At 32.9% G+C, this 14,635-nt stretch overlaps 2 protein-coding genes across 2 annotated transcripts; one reads left to right on the top strand and one right to left on the bottom strand.

Moving 5' to 3' along the window:
• Positions 1 to 493: 493 nt before the first annotated feature.
• Positions 494 to 6,909, top strand: LOC132760484 (uncharacterized; the record flags this gene model as incomplete). Its single annotated transcript, XM_060752463.1, is given in 7 exon segments — positions 494 to 632; positions 1,082 to 1,202; positions 2,099 to 2,244; positions 3,236 to 3,368; positions 4,015 to 4,248; positions 4,891 to 4,962; positions 5,834 to 6,909. Coding segments are annotated over 7 exon segments (1,204 nt in total), but the record flags the coding sequence as incomplete, so codon positions are not given.
• A 1,132-nt stretch (positions 6,910 to 8,041) lies between these two features.
• Positions 8,042 to 13,343, bottom strand: LOC132760486 (uncharacterized). The gene is made up of 3 exons (XM_060752465.1): positions 13,158 to 13,343; positions 12,023 to 12,244; positions 8,042 to 9,036 (listed from the first exon to the last, which is right to left on the bottom strand). Exons 1-3 carry the CDS (start codon positions 13,189 to 13,191, stop codon positions 8,246 to 8,248), a joined length of 1,047 nt encoding a protein of 348 aa, XP_060608448.1. The 5' UTR covers positions 13,192 to 13,343; the 3' UTR covers positions 8,042 to 8,245.
• Positions 13,344 to 14,635: the final 1,292 nt, after the last annotated feature.

Genomic DNA, 14,635 nt, shown 5'->3' with positions numbered 1-14,635 from the left:
CACTTAAGTATTCTGGAATGTGTGTGGTTAATTTTTAAAGTAGAAAAAAAAAATATAATATTATTTAATAAAACCGGTTTTCGTGGGTTACAGTAACTTGGATCAATCGCATGCGCAACTGCTTTAATAAAGTATTTTTTTTCATGATCAATACAAGCTGGCGTGTTTTATAAACAAAACAGAGATGAAAGTAAGTAAAATACAAACAGAATCGATCAATTCTTTAGGAATGTATCAGTAAAAGTTGTCGCTTTTATCATATGTCCTCTGAAACTATGAAAACGGTGGTGGTTGGAATTGCATCAAATAAATCCTTTAATATGTTTATATTTATATTATTAAATAAGCAATCATAAATGAAATGAACATTTAAATATTAATTTACTGTTGATTTCCACATCGTTTATGCTATCAAAATAGTCAATCAGCCTGACATGTGCCCGGGGTGCCCAGATTGCCTACAAGACCCACTGTGCCACTATACTGCAACGAGAAACAGTGACTGTGGAAAAGACGAAGTCTGTTGTAAAGAAGGTTGTACTACCGTGTGCCGAAGGAAGAAAGTAGATTATTGTGTAGACTTTGGCAGACGATACGAAATCGGCCAGTCTTTCAAACCGGATAAGTGCACAGTATGTTTGAATAGATTGTTTTATGTATAGAGAACTTTTTTGTCTCAGTTCCATCAAAAACAATGATTTATAACTTAAACAAAACTGTAATTCTATGATTTAAGTAATTCTTATTGATGAACATGTCACCTAAGATTTTATTACCTCACGAACACTATATATTAAGCCAATAAGGTGTTGATGAGTCGACAAACAAACGCACAGACAAATACAACTTTAACAATTTGAAGAGCCATCACATTGAGCTCGGGCGATGTACTATATCGTTCTCATGTTGCGGGAGCCCGAACATGCACGCACGTATGCACGCACACGCGCACGCACGCACGCACGCACGCACACACACAACATTCGTTCGCCTTTAAACAATAACACGGATCTGTTTAAGTCATTAAGTGTTTTGTGTATGTTACATTTTTATGTCGTCTGCTGTTATATTCTTTTTTTAGAACTGCACGTGCATGTACAATGGGGAAGTGACGTGTACATCTATGTCATGCGCGACCATTAAGTGTCGATATGGGAGGGAACCGATTACCAAACCAGGACAGTGCTGCCCGACATGTCCAGGTTCGATCTGTAGGATGAAATATAACTACAAATTTGTTATTTTCTTTCATTTTTTCTCATTCTTAGTTTATTTTGCTCAAAAATTCTAATTTTACTTTACTATTTTTTTATCATTTATACATCATATTGCAAATAACCGTTTATATTCAGCCATATAACCAGTCAAGAATCTTTATAAATTTATAATACTGCAAACTTCCTTTATTGAAGGAAAAAATGAAATAACTTCTTTAATCGACTGCAGCCAGGGATTTAGATTATTACAGAATTATCTTATATGAGAAATGTGAGAAACGAAGAAAAACAAAAAACAGCAGCTATGAACTTTGTATAAAGATTACATAAATATGGCGATTATACTAACGGGCAGTATTTATTGTAATATTATATCTATCACATACCCGTGTCACTATTGTGACTCCATAAAAAATAATTTGGCATGGTCATGCATATACATGTAATATGACGAAACGTTTATGCAAATCAATAAATAAATGTTCTATGGAAGTTACTTAAAACTCTGTAAATTGAGACTGAATATATCTCCTTTACATGCTTTAGATTTTGTATAGCCACCATCTTTTGAATTTGAGCCGAATTCTGAATTATTGAAGGCCTAATCCCCGAGTATTGTGTTTATATTTCTTGAGCCGCGTCACGAACAAACCAACATAGTGGGTTTGCGACCAGCATGGATCCAGACCAGCCTGCACATCCGCGTAGTCTGATCAAGATCCATGCTGTTCGCTATCAGTTTCTCTACTTGTTAAGGGGTTGTAAGCGAACAGCATGTATCCTGATCAGACTGCGCGGATGCGCAGGCTGGTCTGGATCCATGCTGGTCGCAAACCTTTTATGTTGGTTTTGTCGTGACGCGGCTCATTTCTCGTTTATAGAAACACCATCTCGTGTACCACCGACGCTATATGGGTGTCCTACCGGTGTTCTCCGTTTAAACACAACTTATTACGAGGATTATTCATTGATTGATCAAGAGAATACCCACATCCAGGCAATGGATTCAGAGAACGCACCATTGGAGGTAACCATGTTTATTTTCTTCGCTGAATCAAAAAAGAGTTGTCGTTCTTTTTACAAACAGGTGCTCCTTTATAACTTTCTTTGGGAAATATTCATTATTTTCAGAAAGTAAAAGGCGCATCAGAGATAAAGAAAAGGTTTCTACAAACAATGTCATTTTTTATTCAGGAAAAATAAAACCCACAAAACAAACAATACAAGAAAACAATAAACAGAAAAGAACAATAAGTGAAAAAAACCTGTGCGCTACAAAAAATATGCAATACATATGTTTGAAAAAGTATGAATAAGCTTATTGTATATTGATTGATATTGTGCAGGAAGTTGTCAAGTATGAAATGCAAGTCTAATATTTGAGCCGCGTCACGACAAAACCAATTAATTCGTATACGACCAGCGCAGTCTGATCAGGATCCATGCTGTTTTCGCTATCAGTTTCTCTACTTGTAATAGGACTGGTAAGCGAATAACATGGATCCTGATCAGACTGCGTGGACGCGCAGGCTGGTCTGGATCCATGCTGGTCGCAAACGCAATATGTTGGTTTTGTCGTGACGCGGCTCATTTATCGTATACCATATACATGACACAAGACAGCTTGTTAAATGCACATAAAGTTGTTCTGTATGTTGTAATTGATGTTGTATACCACACTTACGTGTAATTTTATATATATCATGTATATAATTATGCTTATAAAACTATTTTCAAACATCGAGGAATATGTAAAACATTTACTGAAAATATGTGTGCACATTATATTTGTATGTAATCATTAAAATAAATGCATTCATTCTTTATTGAAAAATTTGGCTATTAGACTTTATAGAAAATAAATTTTAATTACCTCCTTTTATTTACATGAAATATTAAATAATGCTTTTTGGAACTTACAATATTGATAAATCTTTATTTGAGCATCATATTTATGATATAATACATAAGAAATGTGTAACAGGATCTTTAATCAATTCCTTATTTCATAATAATAGGTGAGATTTGAACCACGGTTTGTAAAACACTGTCATTGCAAGGACGCATCAAGAAAGGTGTCCTTCATCAAGGCGTTTGCAACAGATAAATACGGGAACATGGCAGCATGTACATTCAAAGTTACTGTACACGGTAAGATATCTTCCCGAAATAATTTTATTTTGTTTTTATTTGTGCGTTATGATATCTAAAATTTTTGATCGGTTATATGGCCCAATATATAAACTGTCGAAAATTTATATAACCAAAGACACCCCGTATTTGTAAACTGCTTGACAGCATGCCCAGGTGGCTGAACTGTGCTCTTGTGAGTTCAATGTGGCTTACTGTCTGGTCTGTGCTGAAAATTACCAACACCAGCGCTAGCACTATAACCAAAGCAAACAACTGTTTATATTAGATAAGTTTTGGTTATAAAGATGTGTCACCGTTTGTATGACTCATTATAAACCGTTGAAAGATTATATAACCAGAGCCGCTACACGAGGATTATATTGCAAAAATTGTTTATACCATATAACATGTCAGATATCTGCTTAATGAATTTATAATATGGCTAAATTTCTTTATTAGTTACTTGACATTTTATAATACTGCACGTTTGTAACATCACTTTTTATTGGATAACCGTGAGGTTTATATAGTTTTATATTAAATTTTCTAAGAAATCTGTTGTATAAGTTGGTTAGAAAGACAATAGGTTATATGATCGTATAAAAGGTGCATGACAAGGTAACCACAACATTTAGTAATATAAAAAAAATCTTCCATTCTTTAGATATATTTGCACCAATATTTAAATCATGCCCGGAAGACATCTACGTCTTTGAGAATTATCCGGTTCGTTGGGTGGAGCCAATCTCTTATGATAATGTAGGCGTGTCTTACAAAACCTGCTCAGAACTGAACGGAAAAGTACTTTCGGTTGGCGTGTACCCATTGACATATCACATACAAGATTATGACAGAAACTCTGCCTTCTGTAGATTTCGCATATCTGTCACACGAGAAGGTAAGAAAAGAAAGAACAAATATATTGTTTGATTGATTAATTGTGGTTGATAGTGTTTGCTTGATTGAATTTTCTTATTGATGGATAAATCAATCAATTGGTTAATTGATCAGTAGATTCGATCTGATTTTTAAATTTTCGCTTCTATGTATTTACACTACAGTACCTAATTTTAGTAAATCTGTTCCTGTTTGTTTTTATTTCGCCGCATTTTTTTCCACACTGTGTATTTTCTGATGTATGGGATTCTAAAAATATATCTTTGTTCATCTTCACCAATCTTATATATCAAAGAGGTTGCTAAAAGTTTGCTGTCTTTTAAAAAATATATTTTTTTTGTATGATTGATTCATAGCTAGTAAAACTATTTTGTCGATTACTTTGCCTGGTAAAAATTTTGAAAACTTTTTGCATAACGTTATTTGAGTAAATGTAAATTGGTTATTGGTAAATGTTATTGGTTTTGGTTATTGGGCAAAAGATGTCGCGAATTTCGGATTCGCCATGTTTGATAAGCCACGTACAGCAAAAATCAACATTTTATCGTAGCCATTTTTATAAAATGCATAGTTTGAATCCCAATTTTATTATTACATTGGAGATTTGTTGCTTTATTTAATTTCATATGTAAATTTATTACAGACGCATCCATTGAGGACATGCCACAAGGACTAAAGAATCGATCAAAGGACAAACCACAAACTATGTTGATAAGTAAGAAAAACGTGCATTTAACGTCAGAGAAATGACGTCAGTTTTACATACAAACAGACAAACAAGCCTTTAATTAAGCAATATGACTGATTTAATGGCGAAACATTGAAATTCATGCTACTATGAATTTCGTTGAAATATGTAAATAAAATATTTTCCGCAATATTCAATGTTTTTCAGAGCCACTATTGTTTATAAATTATTTAAAGGGGTAATTATAAGCTTGGATTTCTAACTGTGCAATGATTACATGAAGTCAACCACTGTTTTATGCTATGAAATGATCAAGACAAGTAAAAATATATTGAAACTAAATTTTGAGAATTTTTTTGCAAAACTTTTTTTACTTAAACTAGTAAGTACTAACAATTGATCAACGCTTAATTTAAACGCTGACTGGCAAATTTCGCACCAGAGATAAACAATAATAAATAAATGAATAAATGAATAAATAAATGAATAAATGAATGAATAAATAAATGAATAAATAAATAAATAAATAAATAAATAAATAAATAAATAAATAAATAAATAAATAAACAAACAAATATATAAATATAGAGCAGATCTATCTTGATAAATGCAACACATAAGGATCTTATCTATAGGGAATGCAAATGAATGACAATAAGAAATGTGTGTAATGGGGGTGGGGATGGGGGATTTGGCGGGGACATTGGGGAAGAGAGTCAAGTCATTCTGTAAGTCTGCCGTTCACGTGTTTCTGCAGATGCTAATGCGCTAAAAATGGTGAATACACCCTCTATCATTTTAAACTTCAAAAATTTGAGAAATCACAATTGTATGTTATTTAATTTCGCAGACCACAATTCATTGTATATATTACAGATAACATATTTCTTTTTTTCAGTTGGACCAATCGTTGGCGGTATTTTCCTAGTTCTTTTTGCGGTGATGGTGTTCTTATGCTGCAGACGACGAACCGCGTCACGTGACACACGTCATCAAGGTCCACCAATGCCCGCTTATGACAACAATATCTATGCAACCCCATGTGACATCAAACTTCCTGCATACAGTGACCTTCCGATGAATCCTCCAGCTTATAGCATCACCGGAAGTGAAAAGGACGTAGAGTACATGTCAGTGGCGCCACCTAGCTACACAAATCCCGGTTATGAAACGCTGAAAGTGCATGTTGGGAGGTCCGGATCTGCGAAGTCGAACAAATCTGATAAATCTGAAAGAGTGCCAGACGATACGAAATAAATATTAAAACTTGAACCATAAGCTTATTTTTGTATCAACCCCTATTTCTGTCTAGAACGACTTTCAAGGAAGACTATGACTCTTTTTGGTAGAAGTTTGTCTGTTACACTGAATCTCTTCGGTTCGTTTCAGTAACGAAGTTGTACATATAAATCTTGTTATTTTTATAGTTGTTAGATTTGTCATTTGTAAAATGCTGGACGTTTTTCTTACATTAATTTGTTATGATTTTGAATTTAAATGTTCAATGTTAAGAGCTAAAGATTCCTAACAATAATTTTTGATAGGCGCCAATGAAAAGTCTTGGTGCTTCTTGACTTTGGGCAATGTTTTAAACATCTCATAGTATAAAAATATAATTCGTATAAAATGACATTTTCTTGGGCTGGAAGTGAGATATGCCTCATGAATATGTTTTTTTTTTTAAATCTACATGCCTCCAGATGAGTCAAAATATTTCAAGAAAAAACAACTTAAGAGAAATGTAATACGATTTTATGAAAGGTTAAAAGATTCAAGATTTTAGTTATAATTTACATGTTGTATACGATTAATTAATGATTCTGCAGTATTAATCACATTATTTCTACTGCGTGACTAACGCAGTAAGGGCTATGTTTTGCCTCTTTTGCCATATTTTTGGTCATTTAGGTAGTACGTTAGTACCGTTTCCAATGCTTAAATAACTTATTTTGTTCACTTCACAATATCTTACCTCTATAGTACATATTCAAATTAAATTAAAATTAGCATGAATCTGGAGGCATGCTGCTTTGTAATGGTTCAAGAATCGACATCAAAGAGTATGTTTAACATAACTTACCAATCGTGGCTAAGACGTTAATTATGCATTATATTTATATATTTTTTATTATGATTTTCCAAATAGCTATAGTTGTTTTGCTATAAAAAAATTTCTAAATATTTTGCCTGTTGTAATTAATTTGTTGTTTTTAATACATTTGTATATAAATTTGTTGTTTTTAATACATTTGTATATAAATTTGTTGTTTTTTAATACATTTGTATATATATGTTGTTTATGAAATTGCAAATATTGAATTAGATAATGTATTCTTATTCTTATGCTTTACTTACAAAATATTTGAAGTTTGTTAAAGTAAAAAAACTGCTTTGATACCCAGCTGTTTTGTTATTTTTTATGTCTTTACACTGTACTTCTATATTCATCGTTGCTGACAAAAAAAACTTAACTTCTAGATATTGTTGGAATGCTCTATAGAAATTATCCCCCTTGCTCATTGACGACGCTTTACGTAAATGTGCGTTAAGTCAGCACAAAACAACAATATTGTGTTTAATAGGTAGTAGTTTTTTTTAATATTTTAATTAGATTTTATAAGGAAATGATGGAAATAGGAAAAATCTTTCAGTTCATTTTTATACAGTACTAATTAGTCATGAATTGCTATGATAAGTTCAAAATTGTATTCACAGCTGGCGTACCCACGCTACCTTTGGGCAAAGGGTACGGCGGCAAAATCTTTCAAAAATTTTTGAAGAAAATGTATGAACTTAAGCCCCTACACGGAAAGCACGTCCTCGGATGCCTGTTTTAAGTATATATAAGCCGCGTCACGACAAAACCAACATAATGGGTTTGCGACCAGCATGGATCCAGACCAGCCTGCGCATCCGCGCAGTCTGATCAGGATCCAAGCTGTTCGCTAGCAGTTTCTCTACTTGTTATAGGGTTTGTAAGCGAACAGCATACATCCTAATCAGACTGCGCGGATGCGCAGGCTGGTCTGGATCCATGCTGGTCGCAAACCCATTATGTTGGTTTTGTCGTGACTCGGCTCATATATGATTTTATAAAATTTCTTCTCGACTGATTTAGCGGATGGAAAATTTTCTTAACAATCAGTTTGGAAACAGCAAAATCCATTTATAACATGTAATTCAAAATAAACCTAGTTTAACTTAATTTCCATGGCCCACTGTTGTCCTTATTAACTAGCGTTCTTACACAAAATTACCATTCTTTCTTTTCTTTAATACTTTATTTAAGCTTTCAAAGCCTTTTTGTAATCTATCTTTTTTGTTTTGACTTGAAGTATTTCAAATGTCTCAGAAGATTCGGGAGATCAATCAAAATGAAACAAACAGGAACAAGTGTTATTATAACCACGGCTAGACCTCCGATTGCCTTGGACGAATAACGCGAATCCGCCGCACTTGTAAGCTTCCTCTTTGCTCGACCAGTCTCTTTAGCGTTCACCACGAGTGATTCATTTAGCTGACCACTGTTTACAATAGTATCCGAGATAGACACGTTCCTCATAATTCTGATCAACTCCGCAACGGTCAGTGATGAAAAAAGTTTCAAACAGTAAACGCTACAATTGTGGTGTTGTATAGTCGATTTGTCACCGGAAGTTGAAGCTGTCGTGTCCGGATATGGTCCGTGTTGGCTTACTGTTGACGTGTTGTCGTGTAAACTATGTTCAAAAATTGTTTGGACTTTCGTTGGTGAAATATTACTGTAAGTTATTGATGTAAACGACTTTTGTAGTGTTAAAGAAATCGATTCAGCACCAGATACAAAATTTAGCGATGTAAGTAAATGTGGATGTTGGACGGAGGAGAAGAATGAGGGCTGAATCGTAAAGGCCGGTAGATTTCCTTTGGATATTACTGGAGCTGAGGTTGTCTCGAATATACTAGATAACGGGATGTGAGATAACTTCGTGGCTGACATGGTGGGTGTAAACCCGAGACTTAGTTCGCAGATGTAACCATGGAGTTGAGCACATCCAGCTGCCATCACTGTGCTCGTGTTGGACAGCAATAGGCACGAGTTTGTTAGGTAAGGAGCCGATCCTGTTAACAATTAAACAACTTCATTTATCATTCAATAAAAATGATATACAAAATTGTGGAATACGTATTTTATTCTTTGGGTATATTATGACTGTTGCACAGCCCCTCAAAACTCCGAAAACGAAAGTAAAATGGTTTACTCTGAGTTCACCCAAGGTAATGTTTCAACTTATTTCTCCATCATAACTTCATCAATTTTTCCAAACTAAACAATTTTGTGAAGCTAAATATGTCGGGGTTTAGAGCAGTATTTGCTTTTTTCTGCAAATTAAATACTTTTTGTTAAATTAGCGATAAATTGTACCGTTTTTGTTGACATTTGCGAACGATGTTGATAATCACCTGTAAATCAGGTCTAAAAGGCATTTGTTGTATCAAATACGTATTTGATATAAAATATAGACCTCCTTCTACTGAGTGGTTCTATTTGAGTGGTCATACATCAACTCGAGCTGCTTTTAGCAAAATTTGCGAAAAAACGACCTTGCCTTGTGTACAGAGTCTAGCACGGTTGTGTACGATGAGTAGATGGAAATCTGTTAGCAAGTGTACGGGGTGTAGTAGGTAAACGAATGCTATATTTTCTGCAAAAACTAAACTAAATGATGTACCTAAGCATACACGAATAACGATAGATGCCGGGAGCAGGGATCGAAAAGTGAATAATTTTATCAATTTTAAAAGGATAAAAAAGTGTTAAATGAAATAAGAAACATTATACGTAGCATAAATATCAATGTTAGTAAACCGTTTCCGTCCTAAGCTAGACTACTTTTTATGCGTGATTTTGAGAGAAAAAGTCAAACCCTACTACATGTAGTATAGACTCAATCATTATAGATTGGTTGAACTTTACAATAGAATTCTATAATTTATCTTAAACAATATCCAATTATGTTCAAATCATGCATTGTGAACAATAAGTTGAATAGTCTTTTATTGCATATATGATATCATTCACCAATTCTTTTACATCAACATAATTACACAATATACAAAAGGGTTGGGCCAAGAGTTTTTGCAACATTTTCATGGGTCCTTTCCTGTAGGATAATAGCTGACCACATATTACTTTGCAGTCAGGTCACGTTAAATCGTGGAAGTATACATATAGTTTTATTGTAAACGTTGAATATAAATTTTAAAAGCAGGGGTGTAGCCAGCTTTTTCAACTTGTAGGCCCATAAAAATGACAAAAACAAGTTCAGATGAAAAAGAGCAAATGCGCGTCAAGGAAAATTATCAAAACAATAATTTTTAACTATGAATTTGATAAGATGCAAACTGAGACGGTAGATCATGCATAAGCCTAAAACACAGTTGATCCGACCATACGGCTTGAACACTCTACCAATCCCACCAACGCCTGTTTTTATTGTATTTTTTTCATCTTATGAAAACTAACTTTGCCCGGGCCTGCATGACCTAATGGTAGCTACGCCATTGATTAGTCTGTCAAATTAAAATTGTTCCAAGTATTTTAATTCTAAGCTAACATATTGATTAATTATTCAATGTGGCTAAAATGGTTTTATTGAAGACACGTGCTAATGCCGTTTTATAGAAAATGACACCCGTGCATAATCTTTGAAGTGCCTGATCAATTATCCAGCTAGCTGTCTTTTTCTCTATGCATAATGAGGTGACGTCTGCCCTTTCAGGCTCTGAGAGTACGGACCCCAGACATGTCACCAGTCATGCCATGTCCTTAAATATTATGTTGATGTTTTGAGTTCTGTAATTCATTGAATGATACCAAAGAATATGCAATCATTTTCATATTTTAATTGAGATAATGTACGGGAGGCCAATGAGACCATTATATGCATTATATTCATGTGTATAAGTGTGTAAGCATGTGATTGTCTAATCTCAAGTTATTTGCTCTCTCACCTCTCACGAAAACAGTATAAAAAGAACAAAAACATATTATAAAGTAATATATGAATTGACCATACATGCATATGTTTTTATCTAAATAATGCCCAACTGTTTTTTTTTGTAAGAAAGCAAGTGGCTAAATAGAATGACATATTTTCATGTTACAGAATGAATTTAAGTAATTATTGAAGTTTACAATCAATATTTTGTTTCATTCCTTGCATCTGAATGACTGCCAGCTTATAAAAGACTATAGAATTTTAAAATATGTGACTGCTAGACATCGTAACATTCTACTTAACCCTGTCCATTCAACTTCTACAACCCAGCCACTTAAATTTGTATTTCTGGCTAGATTCTGTCCGTTTTTCGCAAATTTTGCTAAAAGCAGCTCGAGTTGATGGATGACCACTCAAATAGAACCACTCAGTAGAAGGAGGTCTATTATTTATATTATATACGGATTTTGATACAACAAATGCCTTTTAGACCTGATTTACAGGTAAATATCAACATCGTTCGCAAATGTCAACAACAACGGTACAGTTTATCGCCAATTGAACAAAAAGTGTTCAATTTGCAGAAAGAATACAAATACTGCTCTAAACCCCGACATATTTAGCTTCACAAAATTGTTTAGTTGGGAAAAAATCGATGAAATTATGATGGAGAAATAAGTTGAAACATAACATTGGGTGAACTCAACGGAAACGTTTTTACTTTCGTTTTCGGCGCTTTGAGGGCTATCGCCGGTGGACGCTGTACAACAGTGATTATTATTGCTTAATTTGCGTGCAATAAGTATTGCGAAAAAAAAAAACAAAAAAAAAACAGATCATCCAAAATAATTTGGATATACATCAATCAATCCATCAATGTAAAGGCTAAAAATTTAGCCCTCACTGAAGAAGACAGGGCGCTTATCTGTATGTTATTTCAGAAAAAGCAAGTACGTTATAATTATCTCAAATTTACATGACCAGAAAGAAAACAGCATTACTCGACTTAAATTTTATTTCAACTGATATTTAGAGAAAATTTAATTCAATGACAATGAAAGAGGTGGAATATTTTCATTTACAAAAAAATCCTATAACTGACCTACCTTCTAACCAATAAGAAGTGTTTGCTGAAAGATTAAAGTTTTCAATGTCTTGAAATTTAGTTCCGGTTGTCAATGCGTCTGCGTGAAGGAGACTTCCGGAATGTGAGATACACTCTTCTTTCGAAGTCACGTGATCTAATTTCTTGGCTGGTTCACTAACGTAGAATAATTTGCCATCTTTTGAAAGATGTCTTGTTGAAATTTGCGAAAATAGTGTAGCGCCTGAAGAAAATAAAACATTAAAGTTGCATGCCTTCAGATAAGACAAAATATTTTAAGAATAGAAACTTGATAAAAATGTAATAAGATTTTTAAGAAGTAAAATTATTCAAGATTATGATATGTGGAACTTTGCAGAAAAAAATATGTGCTACCATTTTATATTTATATTTTAAAATATTTAATTTATGTGGTAAAAATAAATATCAAAGATAAAAGTAATAATTTGCATGTTATGTGTTATTAATAACTGATTTTGCTGTATTAATTACACCATTTCTACACCGTGACTAACGCAGGGCTATTTTTGCATATTTTGACCTCTTTTGGGGAATTCGTGTGGATTGTAAGTATTCTCATTTTTTTTTGAAATTATCGTAAATATGTAAAGCATGCTGCTTTAATATTTTGACAAAATAGAATTATGTGTTCTTCCTTTTTAGAATATAATTCACGCTACCACTTTAACGATATTTGATATAATTATGCATATAAGAATGATTGTTTACAATAGTTTTAAATAATCTGACCACTATGACTAATGACGTGATTTTTTCAAAGCAGGTCACAATGCAATTTTTAGAATTCTTTATAGTTGTCATAATGTTTTACCCTCTGAGAAAAAGCAACAACAAAAAAAAAACTCATTTCATTACATAATGCTTCTGTTTAAAGATCTACATGTAACGTTCTTCTATTTGAAGGAGCAAATAAAAAGAACTTTAATTAATCTATGCGTTTGCTCCGGGAGTGAAAACAACAGGTCTAAGTGTCTACGGTTCGTGATTTGAATATTCAAATCGGACGATTTCAGGTATTGTTATGTGGCGCTAAGCCGCTTATTTGTGGCAACTGCCATATCCTTCAGAAACAATTAAATTAAATAAACGAACACATAATTTATTAAATTACTTACTCAAAATGCACGATGCAAATTTGAAATATCTCATTTCGTAAACTATACATGTACACTCGTTAAAGTCTCCCTATTATATCTTTTTTATGCGTCCACAGAACTGTAGTAAAAATTCCCTAAAGATTACCAAATAGCAAAGATTATTACGTCTGTAAACCAATATTAAAGTTATGAAGATATTGACCAAGTGTGATTTATGTTTAGCAAAGGTTTCCGTTTAATTCATTTCCAAATACTACTTTATTTAATATGTTTGCCAAGAACTTGAAAGACTGGCATTAACAGCGAAGATAGCAACATTTTATCGCCACGCGTAAATAACGGCTCTTGCTTTTGCTCTTTACGCTTATTCAGATAAAGCAATAAAATCTATGGCAAAAAGCAATCAAACCTTTAACTTATTGTAAAAAAATCATTTATGTATATTTGATATAATATTATATGCTATTTTGGTTTTAGAGTGATATACGTGGATGTATTACCTACCTAGATTTTAAATCAACCGAGCCGTATATAATAGAGGAAGAATTTGAATTTGAGACTTTATGAAAAATATGATAGACATGTAAATGAGCCGTGTCACGACAAACCCAACATAATGGGTTTGCGACCAGCATGGATCCAGACCAGCCTGCGCATCCGCGCAGTCTGACCAGGATCCATGCTGGTCGCTATCAGTGTCTCCACTTGTAAAAGAGTTGGTAAATGTCTCAAATGTTTTAGAAAGCATAACCTTGAAAAGGTTAAATGTTATGTACGAGTGCAGATGCACTAGAATGATATGTTAGAGTAATAAACATGTATAAAGGAAAACATTTTACATTGTATCTTGTTACGGCCTTGTAGACTATTCTTTCCCTTTGAGGTGTTGACTAACATTCATTTAAAAGCCCATTATTCCACAGATATGCATTAATTTTTATTTCTCAAAAGCCTTTTATTTTTAGTATCCTGTAAAAGTAAAAGCTTCCAAAATGATATTTTTTCACATAGCTGAACCCCACTTTTTGTTTTTTCCTATTGATTGTTGGCAATAAGATAGTTAAAGTGTTTTTATTAGTATTTTGTATGGAAGTCAAAATACTACTTTGTTTACTTTTGCTACTTTTATTACAAACAATTTCACATTCAGTGCAAATTTGTTCTAACTTGTTAATCATCTAACATGCTCTAAAACCATTATATTATTTTATTATATTATTTAAATGTTATAAAACTCACGTTTTTCCTTTCTTCAAAAGACAAAAAATCATTTATAAGGCATACTGTGCCTTTTACTTAAGATATTGCAATGCTCTTTTATCTGTTGTATACAAAAAGCATTCAACCGTATAAAGCTATATCATATAATAATAATAATAATAATAATAATAATAATAATAATAATAATAATAATAATAATAATAATAATAATGATAATAATAATAATAATAATAATAATAATAAAAACAATAACAATAATAATAATAATAATGATA

This window comes from Ruditapes philippinarum, unplaced genomic scaffold, assembly GCF_026571515.1.
Source record: "Ruditapes philippinarum isolate M1 unplaced genomic scaffold, ASM2657151v2 ctg11292_1_1_1_1, whole genome shotgun sequence".
NCBI lineage: Eukaryota > Metazoa > Mollusca > Bivalvia > Venerida > Veneridae > Ruditapes > Ruditapes philippinarum.
This window is presented reverse-complemented; position numbering and strand designations above follow the sequence as displayed.